Source organism: Theropithecus gelada, chromosome 1 (assembly GCF_003255815.1).
Source record: "Theropithecus gelada isolate Dixy chromosome 1, Tgel_1.0, whole genome shotgun sequence".
Classification (NCBI taxonomy): domain Eukaryota; kingdom Metazoa; phylum Chordata; class Mammalia; order Primates; family Cercopithecidae; genus Theropithecus; species Theropithecus gelada.
The window spans coordinates 91326056-91349629 of NC_037668.1; the positions used below are offsets into that span (position 1 = coordinate 91326056).

At 36.2% G+C, this 23574-nt stretch overlaps 2 protein-coding genes across 10 annotated transcripts in view; one reads left to right on the forward strand and one right to left on the reverse strand.

Annotated features, from left to right (window-relative positions):
- ITGB3BP (integrin subunit beta 3 binding protein) overlaps positions 1 to 12061 on the reverse strand; it is an 86913-nt gene extending 74852 nt beyond the window's left edge. For 5 of the 7 annotated variants that reach the window (XR_003115597.1, XM_025356100.1, XM_025356110.1 and 2 more), the window contains exon 1: positions 11673 to 12061. Coding sequence is in view for 5 of the 7 variants with exons in the window: in XM_025356100.1 (XP_025211885.1) it covers positions 11673 to 11944 (272 nt within the window). In the remaining 2 variants the exon portion in view is untranslated. The remainder of the gene's footprint in view (positions 1 to 11672) is intronic. The other 2 variants (XM_025356143.1, XM_025356133.1) reach the window with 1 other exon arrangement.
- EFCAB7 (EF-hand calcium binding domain 7) overlaps positions 11793 to 23574 on the forward strand; it is a 60657-nt gene continuing 48875 nt past the window's right edge. For 2 of the 3 annotated variants that reach the window (XM_025356075.1, XM_025356065.1), the window contains exons 1-6: positions 11793 to 12193; positions 14151 to 14338; positions 21052 to 21263; positions 21900 to 21986; positions 22685 to 22880; positions 23327 to 23448. In XM_025356075.1, coding sequence (XP_025211860.1) covers positions 14152 to 14338; positions 21052 to 21263; positions 21900 to 21986; positions 22685 to 22880; positions 23327 to 23448 — 804 coding nt within the window. In that variant the 5' untranslated portion in view covers positions 11793 to 12193; position 14151. The remainder of the gene's footprint in view (positions 12194 to 14150; positions 14339 to 21051; positions 21264 to 21899; positions 21987 to 22684; positions 22881 to 23326; positions 23449 to 23574) is intronic. The other variant, XM_025356055.1, reaches the window with a different exon arrangement.

Below are 23574 nucleotides of genomic sequence, written 5' to 3' on the forward strand. Positions count from 1 at the left end.
TTAAATACAGAGCCTGGTGCAGTGGGTTTCACCTGTAATCCCAACACTTTGGGAGGCTGAGGTGGGTGGATCCCTTGAGACCAGGAGTTCGAGACTAGCCTGGGCAACATAGGGAGATCCCAACTCCACAAAAAAATACAAAAAAATTAGGCAAGTGTGGTGGTGCGTGCCTGTGGTCCCATGACTTGGGAGGACAAGGAGGGAGGATCACTTGAGTCCAGGAGGTCAAGGCTGCAGTGAACCATGATCAGGCCATTGTACTCCCAGCCTGGGCTACAGAGCAAAACCCTGTTTAAGAAAAAAAAGAAAAAAGAAAAAAAAAGTTCCCAAACAATATCATCTGAACACAGTCTTATCTCTAAGGTAGTCCTTTATGTTGATTTGTGTCTTACCAGTTCTGACAAAAAAAACAAAACAAAAACACTAAGCTGTGTTTCTTCAACTATTGCCTCTCCTTCATTCTACCTTTCTGAGACTCTATTAAGAAATAATTTTAGACTTTCTTGTTCTTTCACATCTCTAAACTCCTCTTTCATTTTATTGTTCTCTAAGCTGCCTTTGGGCAATTTCTTCAGATTTATCTTCCAATTCTCTAATTCCTTACTTAGCTGTGCCTAATCTAATGTGTAAACCATTAATTTTTTAAAACAATTCAATACGTTTTGGAGTAACTTTTAATTTTTCTACAATTATAAACTTTAAAAAAGTTCCAAGAATAAAAATTCTTGTTATCATTTACCCAGATTTACCACTTGCTTACCTTTTGTCTCATGTGCTTTATCATTCTGTCTATACACATATATATATGTTTATTATATATGCTTATTTTTCTAAACGATTGAGAACTTGGAAACACAGTACACTCTTACTCATAAATATCTCCATATGTTTTGCTAAGAACAATTTCATTGATACAATTATCAAAATGAAAAAATTATCATCAATACATGATTATAATAAGCAGTCTGTAGTCAAATTTTATCACTTGTTCTAATAATGTCCTTTATAGCAAATTTCCACCCAAGTCTAGGATGCAGTCCTGGATCACTCATTGCATTTGGTTGTCTCCCTCTAGAACAGTTTCTCAACCTTTTGTTTTCCTTAACCTGGACATTTTTCAAGACTGCAGACCATTTTTATTTTTATAAACTATCCCTCAATTTGGGACTATCTGATATTTCCCCATGATTAGGTTATGCATACATGGCATAAATACCACAGAAGTGATGTTGCATCCTTGTGAGAGCATAACTTGAGGCACTTGATCTTGATGTATTGTAATATCAGTGATATAAATTTTGACCATTAAGATATTATCTTCCAGTTTTCTCCAATATAGTAAATAAGAAATCTTATAAAGAGCCACTAATCATTGTTCCTTTTATATTTATTAGTTAGCATTATATTTCAAGAAAAGACTTTCTGTTATCCTTCCTTTATTCATTTATATCACTACAATGTTACAGATTTTTATGTTAGCCAATGGATTTTAAGCCATTCCTATCATTATTTATTTTGATGTTTAACTGTCCCAAATTTGGCAATGGGACCATTCTCCCCCTTCACCCCAGCTCCTGTTTAACCTATGTACCCATAACGCTTTAAGCACTTCCTAACTTTCCAGCACACGCAAAAAAATTTTCTCTGCATCAGCTTTGGAATCAGCTTTTTCCTCCAATGAGACCTAGCTCTTTTTAGTGGACAATGGTATTTAGACACCAAAATCTGGGCACTAAATGTGTTCACTGTTACTTATGTCATTGCTTATAGTCTCTCTCAGAGGACAGAGCTGGAACACACATCACACACACAAAAACATTTCTATCTACCTCTATCTTTAATGTGTATACTTTTTAAAACTATGATTTCATATTGACATCTCCAGTGCCAAGTCAACAAATATGAAATTCCTCCATCCAAAAGTGAGAAACTGGCTCCTATCACCCACAATACACTTATGCATTTGACCAAGCCTAGAATACATAAAAACTAGTTTCAGAAGTGCTAACACATACTACTATGGAAAGCAAATCTCTTACTCAAGTTCAATATTTGCCTAATATTTTTAATGTAAAATTTACATATAGCAAGCAGCACAAATATTAAGTGTATAGATGCGAATTTTAACAAATGTGTACTATATCCCTGAAACTCACATCTGTATCAAGATATGGAATATTTGAATCATATGAGGAGGGTATCTCAGGCTCCCTCCAAGTCCATCACCTATACCATACACAACTACTTTTCTAATTTCTTCCAACATAAATTACTTTTGCCTATTCTAGAATTTCATATAAATAGAACCATACAGTATGTACTTGCATCTATTTTCTGTGCTCAGCATAACTGTGAGATTCACCCAGGTTGTTGCACATCAGTAGATCATTTGTTTTTAATTAATATTCTATCTTAATAAACCATTTATTTGTTTTCCTGTTGATGGACACTTGATTTAAGTTTTTAACCATTATGAGTAAAGCTTCCAAGAACACCTTTTACAAGGTTTTTTGTGTTGTTTCCCTTAGCTATATTGCATTCAGTTTTCTTGGATAAATAAATACCTAGAAGTAGAAGTGCTAAATCATTGGGTAGGTGAATATTTATTTAATTTCTTAAGAAACTGCCAAAATGTCCAACATGTTATGGTTCATTTGTATATCTTCTTTTATTAACTATTGGTTCAAATCTTTGGGCCATTATTTAAATAATATTTTTGTCTTTCTACTGTTGATTAGTAAGAATTCTTTATTTTCCTAAATATAAATCCTTTGTCTGATATATATCTGTTAAATACTTTTTCCCAGTTGTTTGAAAATTTACTTTTTTTGGCTGGGTGCAGTGGCTCACGCCTGTAATCTCATCACTTTGGGAGGCCAAGGTGGGCAGATCACAAGGTCAAGAGATTGAGACCATCCTGGTCAACATCGTGAAACCCAATCTCTGCTAAAAATACAAAAATTAGCTGGGTGTGGTGGTGCACATCTGCAGTCCCAGCTACGTGGGAGGCTGAGACAGGAGAATCACTTGAACCCAGGAGGCAGAGGTTGCAGTGAGCCAAGATCGTGCCACTGCACTCCCGCCTGGCGACAGAGCGAGACTCCATCTCAAAAAAAAAAGAAAAAAAAGAAAAACAGAAAACTTACTTTTTAAAATCTTATCTCTTGATGAGCAAAAGTTTAAAACGTAGATGAAGTGTAATTTATCATTTTTTTCTTTTATAATTATTGCTTTCTGAGTCTTGCCTGAAATTTTACCTACTTCAGATTGTAACAACATTCTCGAATATTTTCCTCCAGAAACTTTACTTTTTACATTTAGGACTAAAATGTATCTCAAATTAATTTTTGTATGTAGTATAAGGTGAAGGTCAAGGTGTTTTGTTTTTTTCCCCACTGGGTATGCCAGCACCACTTGGGAAGAAAATCTTCTCTTATCCCCACTGAACTGCTTTGGTACCTTTGTGGGTCTATTTCTGGACTTTCTATTCTGTTCTATTTATCTATTTCTCTATATGCCCAAACTACACTGATTTCATTACCAACACTTTATGCTATGTCTAGGTAGTTTACATACTCCAACTTCATTCTTTTTTTTCAAAATTGTTTTGGCTACTGCAAGTCACTTGCCTTTCCATACAAATTTTGAAATCAGTTTTCAATTTCTATAAAATGTTTGCTTGAAGAACTAAAAATAGAACTACCATTCAATGCCAGGAGCAGTGGCTCACGCCTGTAATCCCAGCACTTTGGGTGGCCGAGGTGGGCAGATCACGAGGTCAGGAGTTCAAGACCAGCCTGATCAATATGGTGAAACCCCGTTTCTACTAAAAAGACAAAAATTAGCCAGGCATGGTGGCTCATGCTTGTAGTCCCAGCTACTCAGAAGGCTGAGACAGGAGAATCACTTGAACCCGGGAGGTGGAGGTTGCAGTGAGCCAAGATTGTACCACTGCACTCCAGCCTGGGCGACAGAGCGAAACTCCGTCTCAAAAAAAAAAAAAAAAAAGAACTACCCAGCAACCCCACTACTGGGTATCTATCAAAGGAAAAGAAATCATTGTATCAAAAAGACAAATGTACTTGTACATTTATTGCAGCACTATTCACAAGAGCAAAGTCATGGAATCATCCTGTGTCCATCAATGGATGACTGGATAAAGAAATGTGGTATATATATACCACGGAACACTATGAATCCATAAAAAAGAATGATATCGTATTGTTCTGCAGCAACATGAATAGAGCTGGAAAGCACTATCTTAAGTGGAATAACTCAGAAACAGAAAATTAGGCCAGGCATGGTGGCTCATACCTGTAATCCCAACACTTTAGGAGGCTGAGCTGAGCAGATTACTTGAGTCCAGAAGTGAGCCTGGGAGGCGGAGGTTGCGGTGAGCTGAGATTGCACTACTGCACTCCAGCCTGAGTGACAGAGCAAGACCATGTCTCAGAAAAAAAAAAGAGGAGAGGGGAAGGGAAGGGGAAGGGAGGGGAAGGGAGGAGAGGGGAGGGGAGGGGAGTGGGAGGGGAAGGGAGGGGAGGGGGAGGGGAAGGGAGGAGAGGGGAAGGGAGGGGAGGGGAAGGGGAAGGGAAGGGGAAGGGAGGGGAGGGAAGGGGAGGGGAGGGGAGGGGAAGGGAGGGGAGGGGAGAAGGAGAAGGAAAGAAAAGAAAACAAGAGAAAAGAGGAAATTAAAGAAAAGGAAAGGAAAAGAGGAAAGGAAAGGAGAGGAGAAGAGAGAGAGAGTGGAGAGCAGAGGAGAGCAGAGGAGAGGAGAGGAGGAGAGAGAGGAGAGAGAGGAGAGGAGAAGGGAGGGGAGGGGAGGGGAGGGGAGGGGAGAGGAGAGGAGAGGAGAGGAGATCAACTGGGTGCGGCAGTGCTCACACCTGTGATCTCAGCATTTTGGGAGGCCAAGGCATGAGGATTGTTGGATATCAACATGGGCAACACAGAAAAATAAAAAATTAGGCCAGTGTGGTGGTGTGCATCTGTAGTCCCAGCTACTTGGGAGGCTGAAGCAGGAGGATCACTTGAGCCCAGGAGGTCAAGGTTGCAGTGAGCCATGTTCATGCCACTGCAGTCCAGCCTGGGTGACAGAGTAAGACTTTGTTTCACAAAAAAAAAAAAAAAAAAAAAGAGAAGCAAATACCACATGTTCTCATTTATTAGTGGGAGCTAAACAATAGGTACACATGAACATACAGAGGGAAATAATAGACACCGAGACCTCAAAAGGAGGAAGTGTGGGAGGAAGGTGAGGGTTGAAAAATTATCTTTCGGGTACAATGTTCACTATTTGGGTGATGGGCACCTACGAGTCCAAACCTCACCATTATGCAATATATTCTTGTAACAAATCTGCACATATACACCCTGAGTCTATAAAAAATAAAAACAAATAAATTAGGTATAAATGATCATCCCCCCAAAAAGAAAGTACAAAGAAGGAAAATTAGATTACATGAAAAATGAAATATAAAACAGAAAAGATAAAGATAATACCAAATACTATTATACAAGTTTTTATCCACTTTTTTTTTTAAAAGATGCATTTTAAAAAGTAGAAATAAAAAAAGCAAAACTTAAAAAGAAATGTTTGTTAGGATTATGACAGGGATTGCATTAAATCTAAACATTGGTAAGAACTAACATTTTAATAATACCACATTTATCATTTAATAATACTCTCATTTATCTTCATCTTTAATTCCTCTAAGGAACATTTTGTAATTTTCACTGTAGAGGTCTTGCATGTCTTATGCTAAATTACATGTATTTTTATGTAATTTTAAATGAAAAACCTTAAACTTCAACTTCCAGGTGTTTATTGGTGAAATATAGAAATATATCGAACTTGGCCGGGCACGGTGGCTCAAGCCTGTAATCCCAGCACTTTGGGAGGCCGTCATGGGCGGATCACAAGGTCAGGAGATCGAGACCATCCTGGCTAACATGGTGAAACCCCGTCTCTACTAAAAAATACAAAAAACTAGCTGTGCGAGGTGGCAGGCGCCTGTAGTCTCAGCTACTTGGGAGGCTGAGGCAGGAGAATGGCATAAACCTGGGAGGCGGAGCTTTGCTTGCAGTGAGCTGAGATCCAGCCACTACACCCCAGCCTGGGTGACACAGCGAGACTCCGTCTCAAAAAAAAAAAAAAAGAAATATATTGATCTTTGTATACTGATTTTGTGTCCTACATCCTTGCTAAATTGTTCTGAAAATTGTCTTGTAGACTTTTTAGGATTTTCTTCATACATGATGTCATTGTTGAATCATTAATTTTACTTTTTCCTTTTTTTTTTTTTAATTTTTATTGTTTTTGTTTGTTTTGAGACAGGGTCATCCAGGCTGGAGTGCAAGTGACATAATCGCAGCTCACTGCAGCCTTGACTTCCTCAGCTCAAGTGATCCTCTTGCCTCAGCTTCCCAAGACTAAGGCACGTAACATCATACCTTGTTAATTTTCGTATTTTTTTTTGTAGAGACAGTGTTTTGCCATATTGCCCAGGCTAGTCTTGAACTACTGGGCTCAAGCAATCTGCCTGTCTCAGCTTCCCAAAGTGATGGGATTACAGGCATAAGTCACTGGGCCTGGCTCCACTTTTTCCTTTTTAACATTGTGGGTGTTTTTCTGTGTGTGCTTTATTGAATAGAGCTGGTGAGAGGACACATTCTTGCCTTTTTCCTAATCTTAGAAAAAGTTTTCAATACTGAATATATTACCTATAGGTTTTTCAAGGAAATGAGAAGTTCCCTCCTATTCCTAGTTTGCTGAGGGTTTTATTTTCTCATGAATGGGTATGTTCTTTGTATAATTAACCATTGAAATCATCTGGGTCTTTGTGGGAAGATTCTTAGTAACAAATTCTATTCCCTTAATTATGCAGATTTTCTATATCATCTTATGCCATCATGCTAAGTTGTATTTTTCAAGGAATTTGTCAATTTTGTATAAGTTGTCAAGTTCACTGGAATAAAGGCTTTAATGATATTACCTCTTTTAATATCTATAGTATCTTTAGTGATATTCTGCTCTTTCATTTTGGATGCTGCTAGTTTGTGTTCTCTTTCATCTAAGTACAATTTATCCTTTCATTCTGGATATTGATCATTTGCTTTCTCTCCTGTTAGACTGTTATATAGACCTTTCCCTTTAAAAAAAAAAAAAAAACTTTCATGTTTGTTCCTTATAGACAGTGAAGAGTTAGGACTCGCTTTAAAAAAAAAAAATCTAGCCTTATTCTCTACCTTTTTCATTGATGTCTTTACTGCACTTAAACTTGATGTAATTATATGGTTGGGTCTACCATTTAGATAGTTGTTTTCTATTTGTCCCACCTGCTTTTGTTCCTTTGTTCTATTTTACCTGTCTTCTTTTGAATTAACAGTATTTTAAAATATATCATTTCAATCCCTGTATCTGTTTTTTAGGTATGCCTCTTTGTATTTTCAGAGGTTATTCTGGGGATTACAATGTGCCTTTTTAACATATCACAGTCTATCTAGAGTTATAATAATACAGTACTACTTCATGTAAAAGAGAAGAATCTTGCAACATTATAGTCAACTCCCTCTGTGCTTTGTGCCACTAGTATCATACACATTATATCTACATATAACCCCATAATAGTGTTTAATTTTTGCTTTAAACATTCTCGCCTTTTTAAAAAGTTGAAAGCAAAAAATATATAGATCCTCCTTGACTTACAACAGGATTATGTTACAACAAACTCATTGTAAATTGAAACTATTAGTTGAAAATGCATTTCACACATTTAACCTACTGAACATCATAGCTTAAACGTGCTGAGAACTCTTAAATTAACTTATAGTTGGGTAAATCATCTAATCCAAAATCTCTTTTAAAATAAAGTGTTGAATATCTCATGTAATTTATTGAATACCACACTGAAAGTAAAGAATGGTCGTATGGGTACTTGAAGTAGTTTCTACTGAACGCATATTGCTTTCACACTATTATGAAGTAAAAAAATTCTAAGTTAAACCCACAGGTGAGAGTCACCACGCTCAGCCAAAAAGGCTCTATTATACCTTCCTCTATTAGACTTTACTGACTTTTACAAGCAGGAAAGAATTGCATTTAAATTTCGTATTTTTCTTATATAAAGTAGTAATGATTTCACCAATCTTTTTTTAAAATGCAGGACACTTTATTTATAAAAGAAATTATATAACTTTGAATATCTACTATAATTCAAAGGATGTTTATTTGATGGTTAACTTTCACTTGGCCTGACACATCATTCCACCCACCTATTTCTTTATAATCAATCCACAAAATAAAAATCATTGTACCTGGCAGTAGCATCAACTTGATTACAGCATATAGGCACAATAAAGATCCAGGATACGTTTATATTCATTTTCCCTTATCTTGGAAAATACAGCACATTTTAAAGTTCTCTCAGAAAACTCTCAGACTACAAATACATCAGCAGAATGGCCCCCACTGTTACTGTTACGAATAGTTTTCTACAACAATAATGCTATTCCAACTTTATAGCTTTAGTTCAGTCATAGCTTGGAACAGAATAAAGTTAACTCTGGTAGAGAATATCCTTGGCTGAATTAGCATGATGATGTACACTAATTAGAAAGACTAAGCAAATGGTATTTTTTAAAGGAAGCTTTATAAAGCAAAAGGTAGAAGAAAAAAGGTCTAGAATGGGATTTGATTACTTATAGCAAGAGCTACTAAAAAGGCATGTATCTGTCTACATAGAATGAAATCTTTCCAAAGTAGCAACTTTATCATTCAATTAATACATACTTATTGAGCAACTATTTTATCAATGAGGACACTGAGTAACAATCTAAGGAGCACACAGCTGGTTAACAGACTCAAGATTCAAATCCTGTTTGTCTTACTCCAAAGTCCATGATTTTTCCACTTCAAATCTAAAAAAAGGGAAGGTTTCAACCTAGATAGAGAAATGACTATGTCGCTAATTTTATAATGTACACAGAAAGAGGAGCAAGATTGGAAGGGAAGATGATTAGCCTAACGAAACCAACAGCAGCATTTATCTAATTCATCTGCTTCCTCCAAAGGATCAAAGAGAAGGCATAGAAAGCTACACTTAGTGAGGACTTAAGATAGGTAATCTCTAAATCCTTTTAAAAAACATTTTAAGTAGTACATACTAAATGAATAAATGTAATACTAATGAATAATGGATACTAATGAATAAATGTAAGCTGTGTAAGTTATAAAACATAAGAAAATAAGCACCCATAAACTCACCACATAATTTAAGAACTAGATCATTACCAATATGATTGGGTATACATGCATCTATTTGCTTCCCTCAAAAAGTCATCTATTAAAATGTATTTATCATTTCTCTGCCTTTTAACAATAATCTTATCACATACGTATATAACCATAAATAGCTTATTTTGGCTTGTTCTTAAGTTTTATAAGGATAACAAATGTAGTCTCATACAAATTGGTTCTTTAACTCGTTATGTTAAGATTCATCCATCCACTCTATTGTCACTGAACATTTGCTGTTTCTTATTTATTTTAGATTCATTTGGACCATGTATATTTTCACAACTACTCATTGTAGTATTGAATTTTTTTCTGCTCAAGGTTCTAAGAAATTAGGAGATAGATCACACCCTCCCATAAGTTATATTACACATTTAGTCTTCCAAATACATACCAAATAGTCACCATTTCAACATCACTTAAAAATGAATCCACCTTCATATGTAACTTGCCAAGATAGCTATTTGCACCACTCATTTATGACCTTATCAGTAACCACATTAAAAACAAAACAAACAAACAAAAAAAACTTAGTTTACTAACAATGATGGAGATTCTCTACTAACATGTCATTATGTTTTATGCATTACTTAACTGCTGATTTGGTCTTAAATCACTTTGCTAAAACTTAGAAAATTAGCAAAGTAATTGCTAGTCTCACATATAATATATATTAGCTATATATGTGAGATGTTAACCTCAACTTTAAGGTTGTATATTTATTATCAGAATATATTTATCTAAAAGCCTAATATAACATCTCCTGTGCATGTTAGGAGGACAGTTGTCAAAAAGGTCCACTTTTAAGCCTGACGCAGTGGCTAACTCCTATAATCCCAACACATTGGGAGGCTGAGGTGGAAGGATCACTTAAGCCTAGGACTTCAAGACCAGGCTGGGCAACATGGAGACGCGGTCTTTACAAAATAAAAAAAAGTAGGCATGGTGGTACGTGGGAGCCCGGGAGGTAGAGGCTGCAGTGAGCTGTGATCACAGTACTACACTCCAGTCTGGCCAAGAGAGCTAGACTCTGTTTCAAAAAAAGAAAAAAAAAAGTTCCACTTTTCATAGTTTTTTGGTTCCCCACTCGTATACACAGACACACAGTTCAGGAGGTATTACCACTTGTTCGGCAAATACACGTTTGTTTTCATTGCATTCTTAGGGACTGTGTGTGTGTGTGTTTGTGTGTGACGTTATCTTTACAGCTTTGTTTATCTGAGAACTGGATGATTTTTATAATGCAAGAGTAGGGAGACAAGTCTCTTTGCTTAATTCTGGGGAAAGGAAAACCTCCTCAATAATCCATAAGCTTTAAGGGCATCAGTAAAACATGCATTTATTGGTAGCTGTGTTGAACACCATATTAGGTGATGGGTTTATCTGTAAAGATAATAGCAGCTCTTATCCCCTAAAGTCTTTTAGGACTAAACGAAAAAACGCAGATAAATTGATTAACACAGCACCCACATTGTAATTCGTGATTGAATAAATATGTTATCATTTCTGTACAGCTTTCCCCTTTCATGTCAATTCCTATTTGATGCAAATATTTCCCCAGCTGCGTTACTTTGCATTTTACTTAATACTGAAATAAACTAAGGAATAGGTTACACTAGAGGGGGTACCTAAATCAGCCTGAGGATAAGGACAGCCAGGGAAGAATTACAGGTGTTTGATATCCACCCCACTCCCACCTTTAATGACTTTTTTTTTGTTTTAAGTTTCTATAGGGTAGCAACTATTTTATGCATCTCAATATGGGATGGATGAAGGATAGGAAAAATAGATGAATATTATCTAGCACAATGCCTATTCCCACTATGGTCATTCTCAATAATCAGGTTATTGGTCATGGATGGGAATTTAGAGATTATGCAGTACAAACTTATTTGTATAAGAAAACCGAAGCTCAGGGTCGATAAGTGACTTGCCCAACAGTGAAAGAGTCTTAACTGGAATCCAGGTATCTAGACCCAGTCCACGAGTTCTCCCACGGGTTTATATGAACGCGCCACATTAATGAAGGCAAGGGACTGACAAACTACGAAGGCCTGTTTTTATCTACTCTGTTTCATTCTGTGTGTTAACCTTATTTATGTTATTTCAAGTTAGACATCACCTTAAATACAGCCCACAGCTTACAAAATCTGTCAAAAGCATCGTAGAAACAGAAAGCAAAGGAGGACTGTCGTATGAGTACCGCTGGAGGAGACGTAGAGTTGAGGGTACCAAGCGAGAACTGTCTGTCGACAGAGGAGACAAGTTTATACTCCGAAAAAATAGGAAAACGAGAAAGGCTGTTGGGCCACATAACATCTACTCTTCTTGCAGAGGGCCCCCCAAAACAGCAATACCCGGGGGAGGAGATACCTACGGCATTCTGAGATTCGGGGAAGCACCACTGCCGCTGAATAAAACAAACGCAGCATCTTCTGAAAACAGAAACTCCGCCAAAGGAAACACCAAGGCATGAAAAGCGCGCGCTGGACGTTGCGTCACGCCCACCGCGGCCGGGCGGAAACACCCTCCCCACGACGAAGGAGCCGGGTGTGAGCGAGCAAAGGAGCGGGAGGGGAGTTTAGGCCCAGGAGAGCACCCAGTTTCTGCTGGGTATAACAGAGCACTCTCTGTCACTACTCTGGCCATACCGCGGCTCCTCTATCTGGCCCCGCGATAGAGGAACAAAACAGCTGTCTCTGTGCGCTCTGGATCAGCGCTTCCTAGATTTCTAGCCGGATCGTTTGGGGAAGAGCTCTGCATCTTATTTCCGGTGGCGGTGAGGTGCAGTTGCCATGGTGATTAGAGAAAGGCCGAGATCTGTCCGGCTGCGGTGAGGGGAACGCGGAATCGCCGAAGAGAATTGGCCGCGCTTCCTTGTTTGTGAGCTAGAATTAGGTAGCAAACAGCTCACTGTCTCTATTTCTTCGCTCCCTCTGTCCCTCTCTGTGTGGCTGTTTCTCCTTCCCCTGCTTTGTCTGCTTCTCTGTCATAAACATTTGGTCCATGTGTATACCTACAATGTGCATGTAAATGCGGTTTTATTTCCAGAGGGGTACAAAAATAGGGAGATGGTGCCCGAGATTACCTGTGAAAGTATTTCACTGTGTAGGGACGGTGACTGGATGGCTTTCTGTTTTCGCTTGGCCCGGTAGAAGCCTTAGGCGCTTGTTAACAGTTTATTTTTCTTGCTGTTGTGTGGCTGGTTATTTATGGAGCCGTTTGCTGCAATGTACTCTCTAGGCCCCTGTCTCAGTCTCGGGCTGGAGTTTTAAATAAAGGAGGTTTCCAAGCCTGCGGGGGGTGCAATTATATGTTTATTTAAGCTTCAGTTTGGTTTCTCGTCACAGAAAGGAGAAGAATAAAATTCTGGCACATTTCTGCCTTGCGATTTCCACGTGAGGGAGTTGCCTTGTTTGGAAAGAATATTTGAGGACGATCCTAAAAAATACTTACACTTTAAAATTGCTTATTGCAAAGTGAAATTCATTCTCCCTTCCTTCTTGAAACAGTTTTCTTTCACACTTGTGAGGAGATGCATGCACGCATATGTGTTTAAAACTCTGATGCTTAATTATAGTAATACCAATTTGCAGTAACCAGACTGTGACACCACATCCCTGTGGGGTCCTTCTAAACCTGGTGTAATATGAAAGTGTCAGGCAGGCGGCCTGTGTATTATAAATAGGTTACTTCATCCATGGTAAGCAATTATTATCTTTCTTTCCCAAGTGTAAAAGATCTATATAATTCAAAAAGGTGCAAATGATTTAGGTCTCCTGAGTAGGAATCCAATGAGTCCTGAAGGGGACCCTACCTGTATCATCTTATTATTGAACTTGAAATATTCAATTTAGTTGGCTGGAGTGTATATTAGAAGTCAAAGCTGGTTAGAGTAATGTTGGAAGCTGTTAGACCAATCTGATAACCCATAGTAACCATTGTTCAGTAAACCTATATCCACATTAACAAAGAATAAACTGTTAGTGAAATTTATGGCTTTTTGCCACTTACTGCTAGCTGGGTGACATCGCTACCCCTCAATTTCCTCATCTGTAAAACGGACAGAAAAAATACCTGACCACTGTAATAGGGATAAGACAAGATGTATGACAGTTCTTTAAGCTCTTATGTACAGAGGTGCTATATCAACCTCAAACATTGTTATTAATAAAGGAACACAGTAAAACTATGATAATGTTATAAATGACACTTTTGAAATATAGCTATTTGAAATGTGGGGCTGCATTATTGAGATGTTAATGAAATGATCTTGCTGATCCTGCTGTGGAAGATGGGTGCCAACTACCACTCATATCCAAATTCTCATTATTCTGGAGTTTCTCATTATTCTGGAGTTTCTCATTATCTGCAGTTGACTTAGCACTTATTACGTGCCAAGCAGTATTGTATATGCTTCACATGTATTAACTGATTTGGTCCTCTTAAAAACCTGATGAAGAGTCTCATCTGACTTTCTTATTTTGAGAGAATAGATGTGTGCTTTTCCTTTGTTCAGTGATTCTTCTTTTGTATATATCTTTGTTCTTTTGGCTATTATTACATACTTGAACAATTGTATATATACATATGTATATATCTAAAATTAGAAATCAACTGCAAGGGCTTATTCTTGTTTAATGTATAATACGTCCATATACAACTATAATATTCATCTTTTTCTTCCACATATAAAACTCTTAATATCTCGATTTTTTCATAAAAGTTATAAATTTTCATCTTTTTCTTCTATGTATGAAATCTTAATTCTCCTCCCTGTATGTGAAAGACATGGTGACCTTTGCATTTTAGTGATTCACATTGACAAACAAGTTTTTAAATTACTTTTCAATAGAATGGCGATCAGTCCACGAAGCGATGCAACTTTCTCCAGTCAGAAATCAACACCTTCAGAGAGTCCTCGAACAAAGAAATTTCCACTAACTGAAGAGGAAATATTTTATATGAATTGTAGAGCTGCCTACTTAACTGTCTTCAAAAGCAGCTTGGAAAACATTATTTCTAAAGATCAACTTTACTTGGGTAAATTTTTTAAAATTTTAAATCTTTCACCTTTTTGTTGAAAGTTAATAAATAGGTCAGAAAGACTGAAATTAGAATTACCTTGTTGAATCATCCCAATTTCTTAGTGAAGCTTGAGCAATGGAACTATAGTAAGCTATTATGTCATATTATATAGTTACATATTCTAGGAACTACAAATAAAACTTTCAATGTTTATACAAACTAGATGGGTAATTGAAAGCTTCTGTCAATTACTACTTGCTTAAGATATTTTTAATTCTCATTTTGGTGCTCTAAGATTTATCATAATAAAATTAAAACACTTTTGGCCTCTAAGTCACTAGTCTGGATTTGACCCGTAAAGTGTAAAGGATATGTAAAAATGGGTGGAATGTCTGAAAAAAGTGAAGTATTGAGAGATAAGTGAACTTTTAAAAGAGAATTGAGCTTGGGTTTTTTTATTTCTTATTTTTATTTTTTGTTTTGTCTTTTATTGCTTCTGTCCTTCATCACATTTAAAAATTCCTCTCATTACAAAGGTCCCCAAAACCACCAAATTTGGTCCTTGCCAGGAGTATCAAATGATTTGGAGGTCTTTAGTCATGAGAGAGTGATAAACAACAGTACTAGATAACACTGACTACTCATGTCAGTTTCATCAAGGCTAATAACTTTATGGGTAGAGAAGCTAAGTTATTTTACCAATTTTAGAATGAATTATCTTAAACCAAAACCCTGACATATTTTTACAGCAGTGTCTTGAGTTTGTATCCAATAAGATCTATTTGAGGAAATGTATTTTGAGGAATACAAGAATTGACAAGATTAAAATTTATTTGATGTCCAAATAAAATATATTATTTGTAAAGTAGTTTAAATGCAAATGCACATGACTGACTTTTAAAGTCATGTTTAATTTTGATTTACATTATTTTAAAATTACTAACATGCTCTATTTTGAATTTTAAGTATTTGTGTTTAATTCTTATACATTAAATGTTTAGGCAGACATCCAATAAATTTTTTTCTTTTGAAACGGAATCTTGCTCTGTCTCCCAGGCTGCAGTGCAGTGGCGTAATCTCAACTCACTGCAGCCTCTGCCTTCTGGGTTCCAGTGATTCTTCTGCCTCAGCCTCCTGGGTAGCTGAAATTATAGGTGCATGCCACCATGCCTGGCTAATTTTTGTATTTTTAGTAGAGACGGGGTTTCACCATGTTGGCCAGGCTGGTCTCGAGCTCCTGACCTCAGGTGATCCGCCCACCTCGGCCTCCCAAAGTGCTGGGATTACAGGCGTGAGCCACCATGCCTGGCCCGTAAATTAAAATTACTTCTAATTTGCCATTTTTTCTAAAATGTCTGAGATTTTTTGTTGTTGTTGTTGTTACTGTTTTGAAAATATACTAAGAGAAGGAATCTGCTAAGTTTAAAAGTTTAACATGCCTTCCACTACTATGGCATTTAGTTTGTGAATCAATGTGTATGTATTATTAAGGTGTTATCAATCTTATAAAATTATCTGGGAGGATAACAATGCAGTGTTTGTCCTTCAGTGTTATATACACTTTTGGTTTTAGAGGGGAATACTCTGTTAACGTTGTAATAATTGATTTTAGATGAACTATTTTTTAAAAAGGAGTAACATGAACCAGAGCTGCTTCTTATTGCTATGTCTTTCATCTATATCCTTCTGCCACTTATACATATAACATGTGCATTTCCATTTTAAGGTCGGATAGAGCAGTAGCATTATTATAGCTTTAAGTTCCTTTTTTGTCAATTTATAAATAATACAGGCATTATAGACTCATGTCAGAACTTTAAAAGTAAACCCTGACAAAAGATCCATATCATGGTGTCAAAATTTAAACATCTACAGCTACCTAATATTTTTACTATCATCAAACTTAATAATTAGATCCAACTAATTCTAAACCTAGAGATTAAAGTTAGTAGGAAATAGATTGTATCAGTTTCTTAGATATGGGTATGTCTGCTTACTGAGTACATGTTTTGGCATAATTAATTTTATTCTGAGAAAGTTGTTATTTTCTAATTACCAGTACATTTTTTAAAACAGTATTTTCTTTGTTACTAAAGATAGCAGCAAGCATATGCTAAGCTACCACTTGTGAGAAAAAGTTACACACCTTTTTTCTCAAAACGGAACATAAAATATAATTTTCTTTCGTGTGGACTTCAAATGCTGGCAGGGATGTGGAGAAAAGGGAACGCTCATACACTGTTGGTAGGAATGTAAATTACTACAACCACTGTGGAGAACAGTTTGGAGGCTTCTAAAAAAACTAAAAATACAGCTACCATAGGATCTAGCAATTCTACTACTTGGTATATACCCAAAAGGAAATCAGTATATTGAAGAGATATCTGCACTCCCATGTTTACTGCAGCACTATTCACAATAGCCCAAATTTGGAAGCAGTGTAAGAGTTCATCAATAGATGAATGGATTAAAAAAAAAAAAAAAAGTGGTACATATACACAGTGGAGTACCATTCAGCCATAAAAAAGAATGAGATCCTGTCATTTGCAGCAACATGGATAGAACTGGAGGTCATCATGTTAAGTGAAATAAGCCTGGCACGGAAAGGCAAACATCACATGTTCTTATATATGGGAGCTAAAAATTAAAACAATTGAACTCATGGAGATAGAGAGTAAAATGATGTTTATCAGAGGCTGAGAAGGGTAGTGGGGGTGGGGGGAGAAAATTGAAAATAGAAAAATAGAAAGAATAAGACCTAGTATTAGCTAGCACAACAGGGTGACAGTAGTAAAAAAAAAAAAATTTAAGTGTACATTTTAAAATGATTAGAGTATAATTGGATTGTTTGAAACAAAGGATTAATGCTTGAGGCAATGGATACCCTATTTACCCTGACGTAATTATTGCATACCTGTATCAAAATATCTTATATACCTACTATGTACCTCCAAAAATTAAAGATTAAAAAAAAGAACCTTAGACAAAAGGCACTTTAGGCTTAACAATAAGGAAGAAATTTTGCAGAAAATTTTATATAATATTCATTGTCATAAAAATAAGGCCAGGCGCGGTGGCTCAAGCCTGTAATCCCAGCACTTTGGGAGGCCGAGACGGGCGGATCACGAGGTCAGGAGATCGAGACCATCCTGGCTAACACAGTGAAACCCCGTCTCTACTAAAAAATACGAAAAAACTAGCCGGGTGAGGTGGCGGGCGCCTGTAGTCCCAGCTACTCGGGAGGCTGAGGCAGGAGAATGGCGTAAACCCGGGAGGCGGAGCTTGCAGTGAGCCAAGATCACGCCACTGCACTCCAGCCCGGGCGACAGAGCGAGACTCCGTCTCAAAAAAAAAAAAAAAAAAAAAAAAATTTAGTAGTTGTGTAAGTGCATTCTGTATATGTACCGTGATTCAGTTAACTACTCCTTGATTGTTTGAACATTGTTTCCTTTATTATTAGTAGCAGTAGTGTAGCAATATGATGAGCATCTTTGCACACTAAGCCTTTTTAAAATAAAAATATTTTAGAGGCAAAAAAAAATTACAACTTCATTTACATCTACTTGTATTCCCAGCTTTTAAAGGGTAGGAGTTGGCTGGAGTTGGAATCCTAAAACACATATGCCATTTCTTAGATTCTGTGAACAGCTGAATTAAGGAATAGTTCATTTACACACTAGGCAAAATACTTACTTACATGTTGTTGCTAGGGCAGTGTGGTAATCAGGACTTTTGTCGACATCCAAAATAAAACCGTGGAAATAAAAACATTTATATTATCTCCAATGCAACGAATTTCCACAAAGCCTTTATAGGTGTATGGAAGATGGCAGTTACCACAACTGCAATTTCTGTTAGCTCTGAAAGTCACTGGCATAATCTAGAGGAGAAGAGAATTTTATTTATGGATTTTTAATATGTTATTACCCATAAGTTATGGCCATAGATAGCAATTTTACACTCAGATGTAGACTTCCTATTTAGATTATAAAATTTCTTGCCAGGTGTGGTGGCTCATGCCTGTAATCCCAGCACTTTGGCAGGCTGAGACGTGTGGATCACCTGAGGTCGGGAGTTTGAGACCAGCCTGACCAATATGGAGAAACCACGTCTCTATTAAAAATACAAAATTAGCCAGGCGTGGTGGTGCATGCCTGTAATCCCAGCTACTTGGGAGGCTGAGGCAGGAGAATCGCTTGAACCCGGGAGGCGGAGGTTGCAGTGAGCCGAGATTGCGCCATTGTACTCCAACCTGGGCAACAAGAGCAAAACTCCATCTCAAAAAAAAAAATAATAATAACAATAAAATAAAATTTCTTTTTTTGAGATGAAGTCTTGCTCTGTCACCCAGGCTGGAGCGCAGTGGCGCAATCTCGGCTCACTGCAATCTCCACCTCCTGGGTTCAAGCGATTCTCCTGCCTCAGCCTCCTGAGTAGCTGGGATTACAGGCACATGCCACCAGACCCGGCTAATTTTTGTATTTTTAGTAGAGACAGGGTTTCACTGTATTGGCCAGGCTGGTCTCGAACTCCTGACCTCAGGTGATCTAACCACCTCGGCCTCCCAAAGTGTAATTGTAAACCCAAATTACAGGTGTGAGCCACCACGCCCATCCTAGATGATAAAATTTCTTTGGAACTAAAAAGTTTGTATTGATGAACAAAAATCAGCCTATACTAGTGCACAATAATGTTCAATATAACTGACTCACTTATATCTGTATTTGTTACCCTGATCTGGTTTCTATCTCCATGAGGATATTTCTTTAGTGAAATTGTTTTATACTTATTGGTCCTTATTACATTAAATTGTACAATATCCAAATTATCGTTTTTTGATGCTGATTGGTGATACACAGATCTTGTGAATTCCTATAAAGATAGTTGGAACTATCCAATATAAGATTTTGTAATAGAATTTGGCAGTACAATTCAGGACAATTGTATCTTTTAAAATTATGTTAATTCCTTCTGTGGTGCTTAGGAAATTTATCATTGGTTCATTTTAGAAAATGTTATATTTCAGTATGCAGAGATGTATTTGCAAATTACCAAGTTACTTCTATTCAGCTGTTCAAAATATTTGCAATTGCTTTAACTATTGTGTTTAGTGTGATATGTCATACGTAAATATACAAAGCTTTTCTCACATGTACTTCTTTGCTCTCCATAGATAGAAGGATGTGGTTAAAAATGAAGAGTAGTTTGACCATAGCATCTCTATAATAATCTTCTCTTACAGTATATTGACATTCTTGATTTTTAGCAGGGCCATAACTACAAAGGGATACTTTATGTGCATATATTTGACATTTGGAACATGATTAATGTTTTTGAAAGCTTAGTACCTAGCAATGATGAACATTTTAGATATCATGCCTGTTGACACTGATAGTCTTAAATGAATGCTTTTCTCATTTCATTAAGATATTTGTTTTTTAAATTTACACATTATATGTATTTATGAGGTACAATTTGACATTTCAATACATTTCTATGTTGTATAATGATCAAATCAAGGTAGTTAGTATATCCGTCACTGCATGCATTTATCTTTTCTTTGTGGTGAGACCATTCAAAAGCCTCTCTTCTAGCTATTTTGTAATATACAGTACCTTAATGCTAACTATAGTCACCATACTGTGCAATAGAATACCAGAACCTATTTCCCACTATCTTGATTGTAACTTTGTACCCATTGACCTACCTTTCCCCATCCTCCCCCACCCCCACTGTACTTAGGTAGTACTTACAGTTCCCCTTCCCAGTCTCCAGTAACCACTGGTCTGTTCTCTACTTCTATGATATTAACTTTTTTTTTTTTTAAGATTCCACACAAGTGAGATATGCTGTATTTGTCTTCACTGTCTAGTTTATTTCACTTAACATGTTGTTCTCCATGTTCATCCATCTTGTTGCAAATGACAGGATTTCCTTCTTATTTATGGCTGAAGAGTCATTAAGGTATTTATTTAGCCAGAAAAAGTACTAATTCACACTTTTTGTGTTATCCTTTTGTCCCCCAAACAATTAAGTGGATGGATGGTTGTTTTTAATCTTGTATTTCCTTTAGAAGCTTTTAGAAGAGCTTTTAGAAGCTCTTAAGTAATCAGATATTGGTAATTATTTAAACCATGTAGGTTGAGAACCAAACTGTCAGAATAAGGAAAATCTATTTAATTCTGGCGTTAATAATTAAATAATCTTTAGGTGGTGGCATACATATTTTTGTTTTTCTTTTCTTTTCTTTTTTTTTTTTGGAGATGGAGTCTCACTTTGTCACCCAGGCTGAAGTACAGTGGCACAATCTCAGCTCACTGCAACCTCCCCCCCACGAGTTCAAGCGATTCTCCTGCCTTAGCCTCCTGAGTAATTGGGATTACAGGCGCCTGCCACTGTGCCCAGTTAATTTTTTCGTATTGTTAGTAGAGACAGGGTTTCTCCATCTTGGCCAGGCTGGTCTTGAACTCCTGACCTTGTGATCCATCCGCCTCGGCCACCCAAAGTGCTGGGATTACAGGCATGAGCCACTGCCCCTGGCAATATTTTTGTTTTTCAAAGTCAGGCCTATCTTGGTATCACTAGATAAATCAACACCAAAGGTAATGTACTGGTATATGTATAGTGTTTTTTAAATATCATAATACATAGTGATTTGAAGAAAAAAATGCACTTAAGTACGAATTCCAAGTGTTATAATCACAAATAATACTTGTTTTGTTGGGCAGCTCTTCAGCATGCAGGAAGAAATCCATCCCAAAAGACCATTAATAAGTATTGGACTCCTCAAACTGCCAAACTGAATTTTGATGATTTTTGTATAATTTTAAGGAAGGAAAAACCTACTTCAAAAGCAGAACTACTAAAATCATTTAAGCAATTAGATGTAAATGATGATGGCTGTATTTTACACACTGACCTTTATAAATTTCTAACGAAGGTAAGATCAGTAAAACTTTTGTAATATGCATATTTTGTGAAAGAGCTTGGAATCTAGCTTTAACTACCAAAGTCTACATTAAAAATAACTATTTCATTGAGAGGTGAAATGAATTACTTACATGTTATTTACAAAGTACTTAGGGATCCTTCTGGATGAAAGGTTCTTTGTAAATAAAAGATAAAGTATAAAATTGAGCTTATGTTACCACCCCCTTGTGCTCCTATTTAATTCGTTCCTGTCCAGAACTCTTTGAAAATCAGTGATAGTTCCATATGTGATAAGTAAAAGGAAAACCAAGTATAAATGGGATTAGGAATCCATTCTCCTTTTTGGTACAATGTTAGAAAATATCATTCCCCTAAATTCAATAGCAGTTATAACTGACTCTATAGTATTCAGGTTTTAGTTACTATTTAGTAAACTGAAATTCAGCACACTTTCACAAAATTTAATAAAATTGTGAAATTTATATAGCCGCCTCATTCTTTCTTTATATATAATACTCATAATTTATAATGAAGCAATACCTTAAAACTATGGGAAAGATTAAAATGTGCTTCCACTATCCCTGTGAATAACAAAGTAGTAATCATGTTGCTTTAAAATAAATCTCGTTTTTTTTTTGTTTTTCAGAGAGGTGAGAAGATGACTCGAGAAGAAGTAAATGCCATAATAAATTTGACTGATGTAAATGCTGATGGCAAATTTGACTACATCAAGGTACATAAGCTCACATTGATGTAAATGTACATACTGTGTTGGAAAAGTGTTTTTATTTTTCCCCAGCTTTATTAAGGTATAATTGGCAAATAAAAATTATATATATTTACAGTGTACATGTAATGTTTTAATATATGTATACATTGTGAAGCAATTAAATCAGTTAACATGTCAACTAATTAACATGTCAGAAAATTATTTTTAAAGGGATGCATCTTTTTAATATTGGCAATGACATCCTTAAATATTGTGCATGAAATTTAATTTTTCCAGTCCCATAATTGCAATCTGATGACTACATTAAAAATAATATAACCAAGTTAAAAAACAGATACACACATAAACATAGAGACTCTACTCAGAAATGTACCTTTTCTGGGGTAGAAGAATCATAAAAATTATTTTGAACAAATGCAAGTCTACACGTCTTATAAAAAAAGTAATAATAAATCACCTCTCCTTGTGTAACATTTTATTTTCACTCAGAGTATGACCTCCTCATTGAATCACGGCTACATTTCACTAGGTCACTTGAGGCTGGTCAATCTGATTCAAAAAAAAAAAATGTGTAACCATCAATAGGAAATATATTCCATCTATCAGTCTATTCCTTGCCTACTAATGTGCATTTGCTTTCTCCTCTTCCCCAATGTATGATTGAATAGTTTTACCCACTGGACTTTTTTTTTTTCCTGTAGTTTTGTAAATTATATATGACAACCAATGAGCAATGTCTCAAGACTACACTAGAAAAACTAGAGGTTGATAGTAAAATGAGGCGTCACCAGTTTGGAAACCACATTGAAGGGTCCCCTGAAAGGGACCCATCACCAGTACCAAAACCATCACCTAAAATCATAAGAAAAACCGATCAGGAAACATTCTCAAATAAAGGTATTTACTTTTAACACTAAGAACTTCTTGATCAGAAATGAAGAGTCATATTCAGATAAATTTTTCCTTCCATTTCAGCTTCTCAGTGATAAAACAAATGAGAATCTAACTTTTGTTAGCTATCATTTCTAGACTCTGTTAGCTGTAAAAATCTATTGAAGTAAAATTTTATTATGGAACTTGACTTAGCTATGCTCATTATATTTTATTAAAACTAAAATTTCAGACTGAAAGGTGACATATTCAAATAAGAATTCTTATTAGTAGCCCATAAATTAGGGACCATTAAAGCCTGATAAATATAAAACTTCTGACTTTATTTCAATGGGGAGAACAAAGAGAGTCAAAGTAATACAATAGATCTTTTATACTGCATTGTGTTTGGAAAAAAACTCCTATTGACAACTTTTCATAATGTGAGACCAAATAATCATTACTTGTTGCAGGTGACACCAGGAGTTCTTTACTGTCAGCAACCAGGAAGTTCAAAACATCTGTTTCCTTCACAATTACCATGGGGGCTAATGGTAACCGAAACTCAAAGTTAACGGAGCCAAATTTAATAAAGGTATAGTATTTTAAGTTAACAGAGATGACTTTTTCTGAAAAAAATTTGACATTAAGTTTATTAATAACTATGCAGTGTCTACAGGGAACCAGTAAAGTTTATGAAGTAATTCAAGGTTTTTCTGTG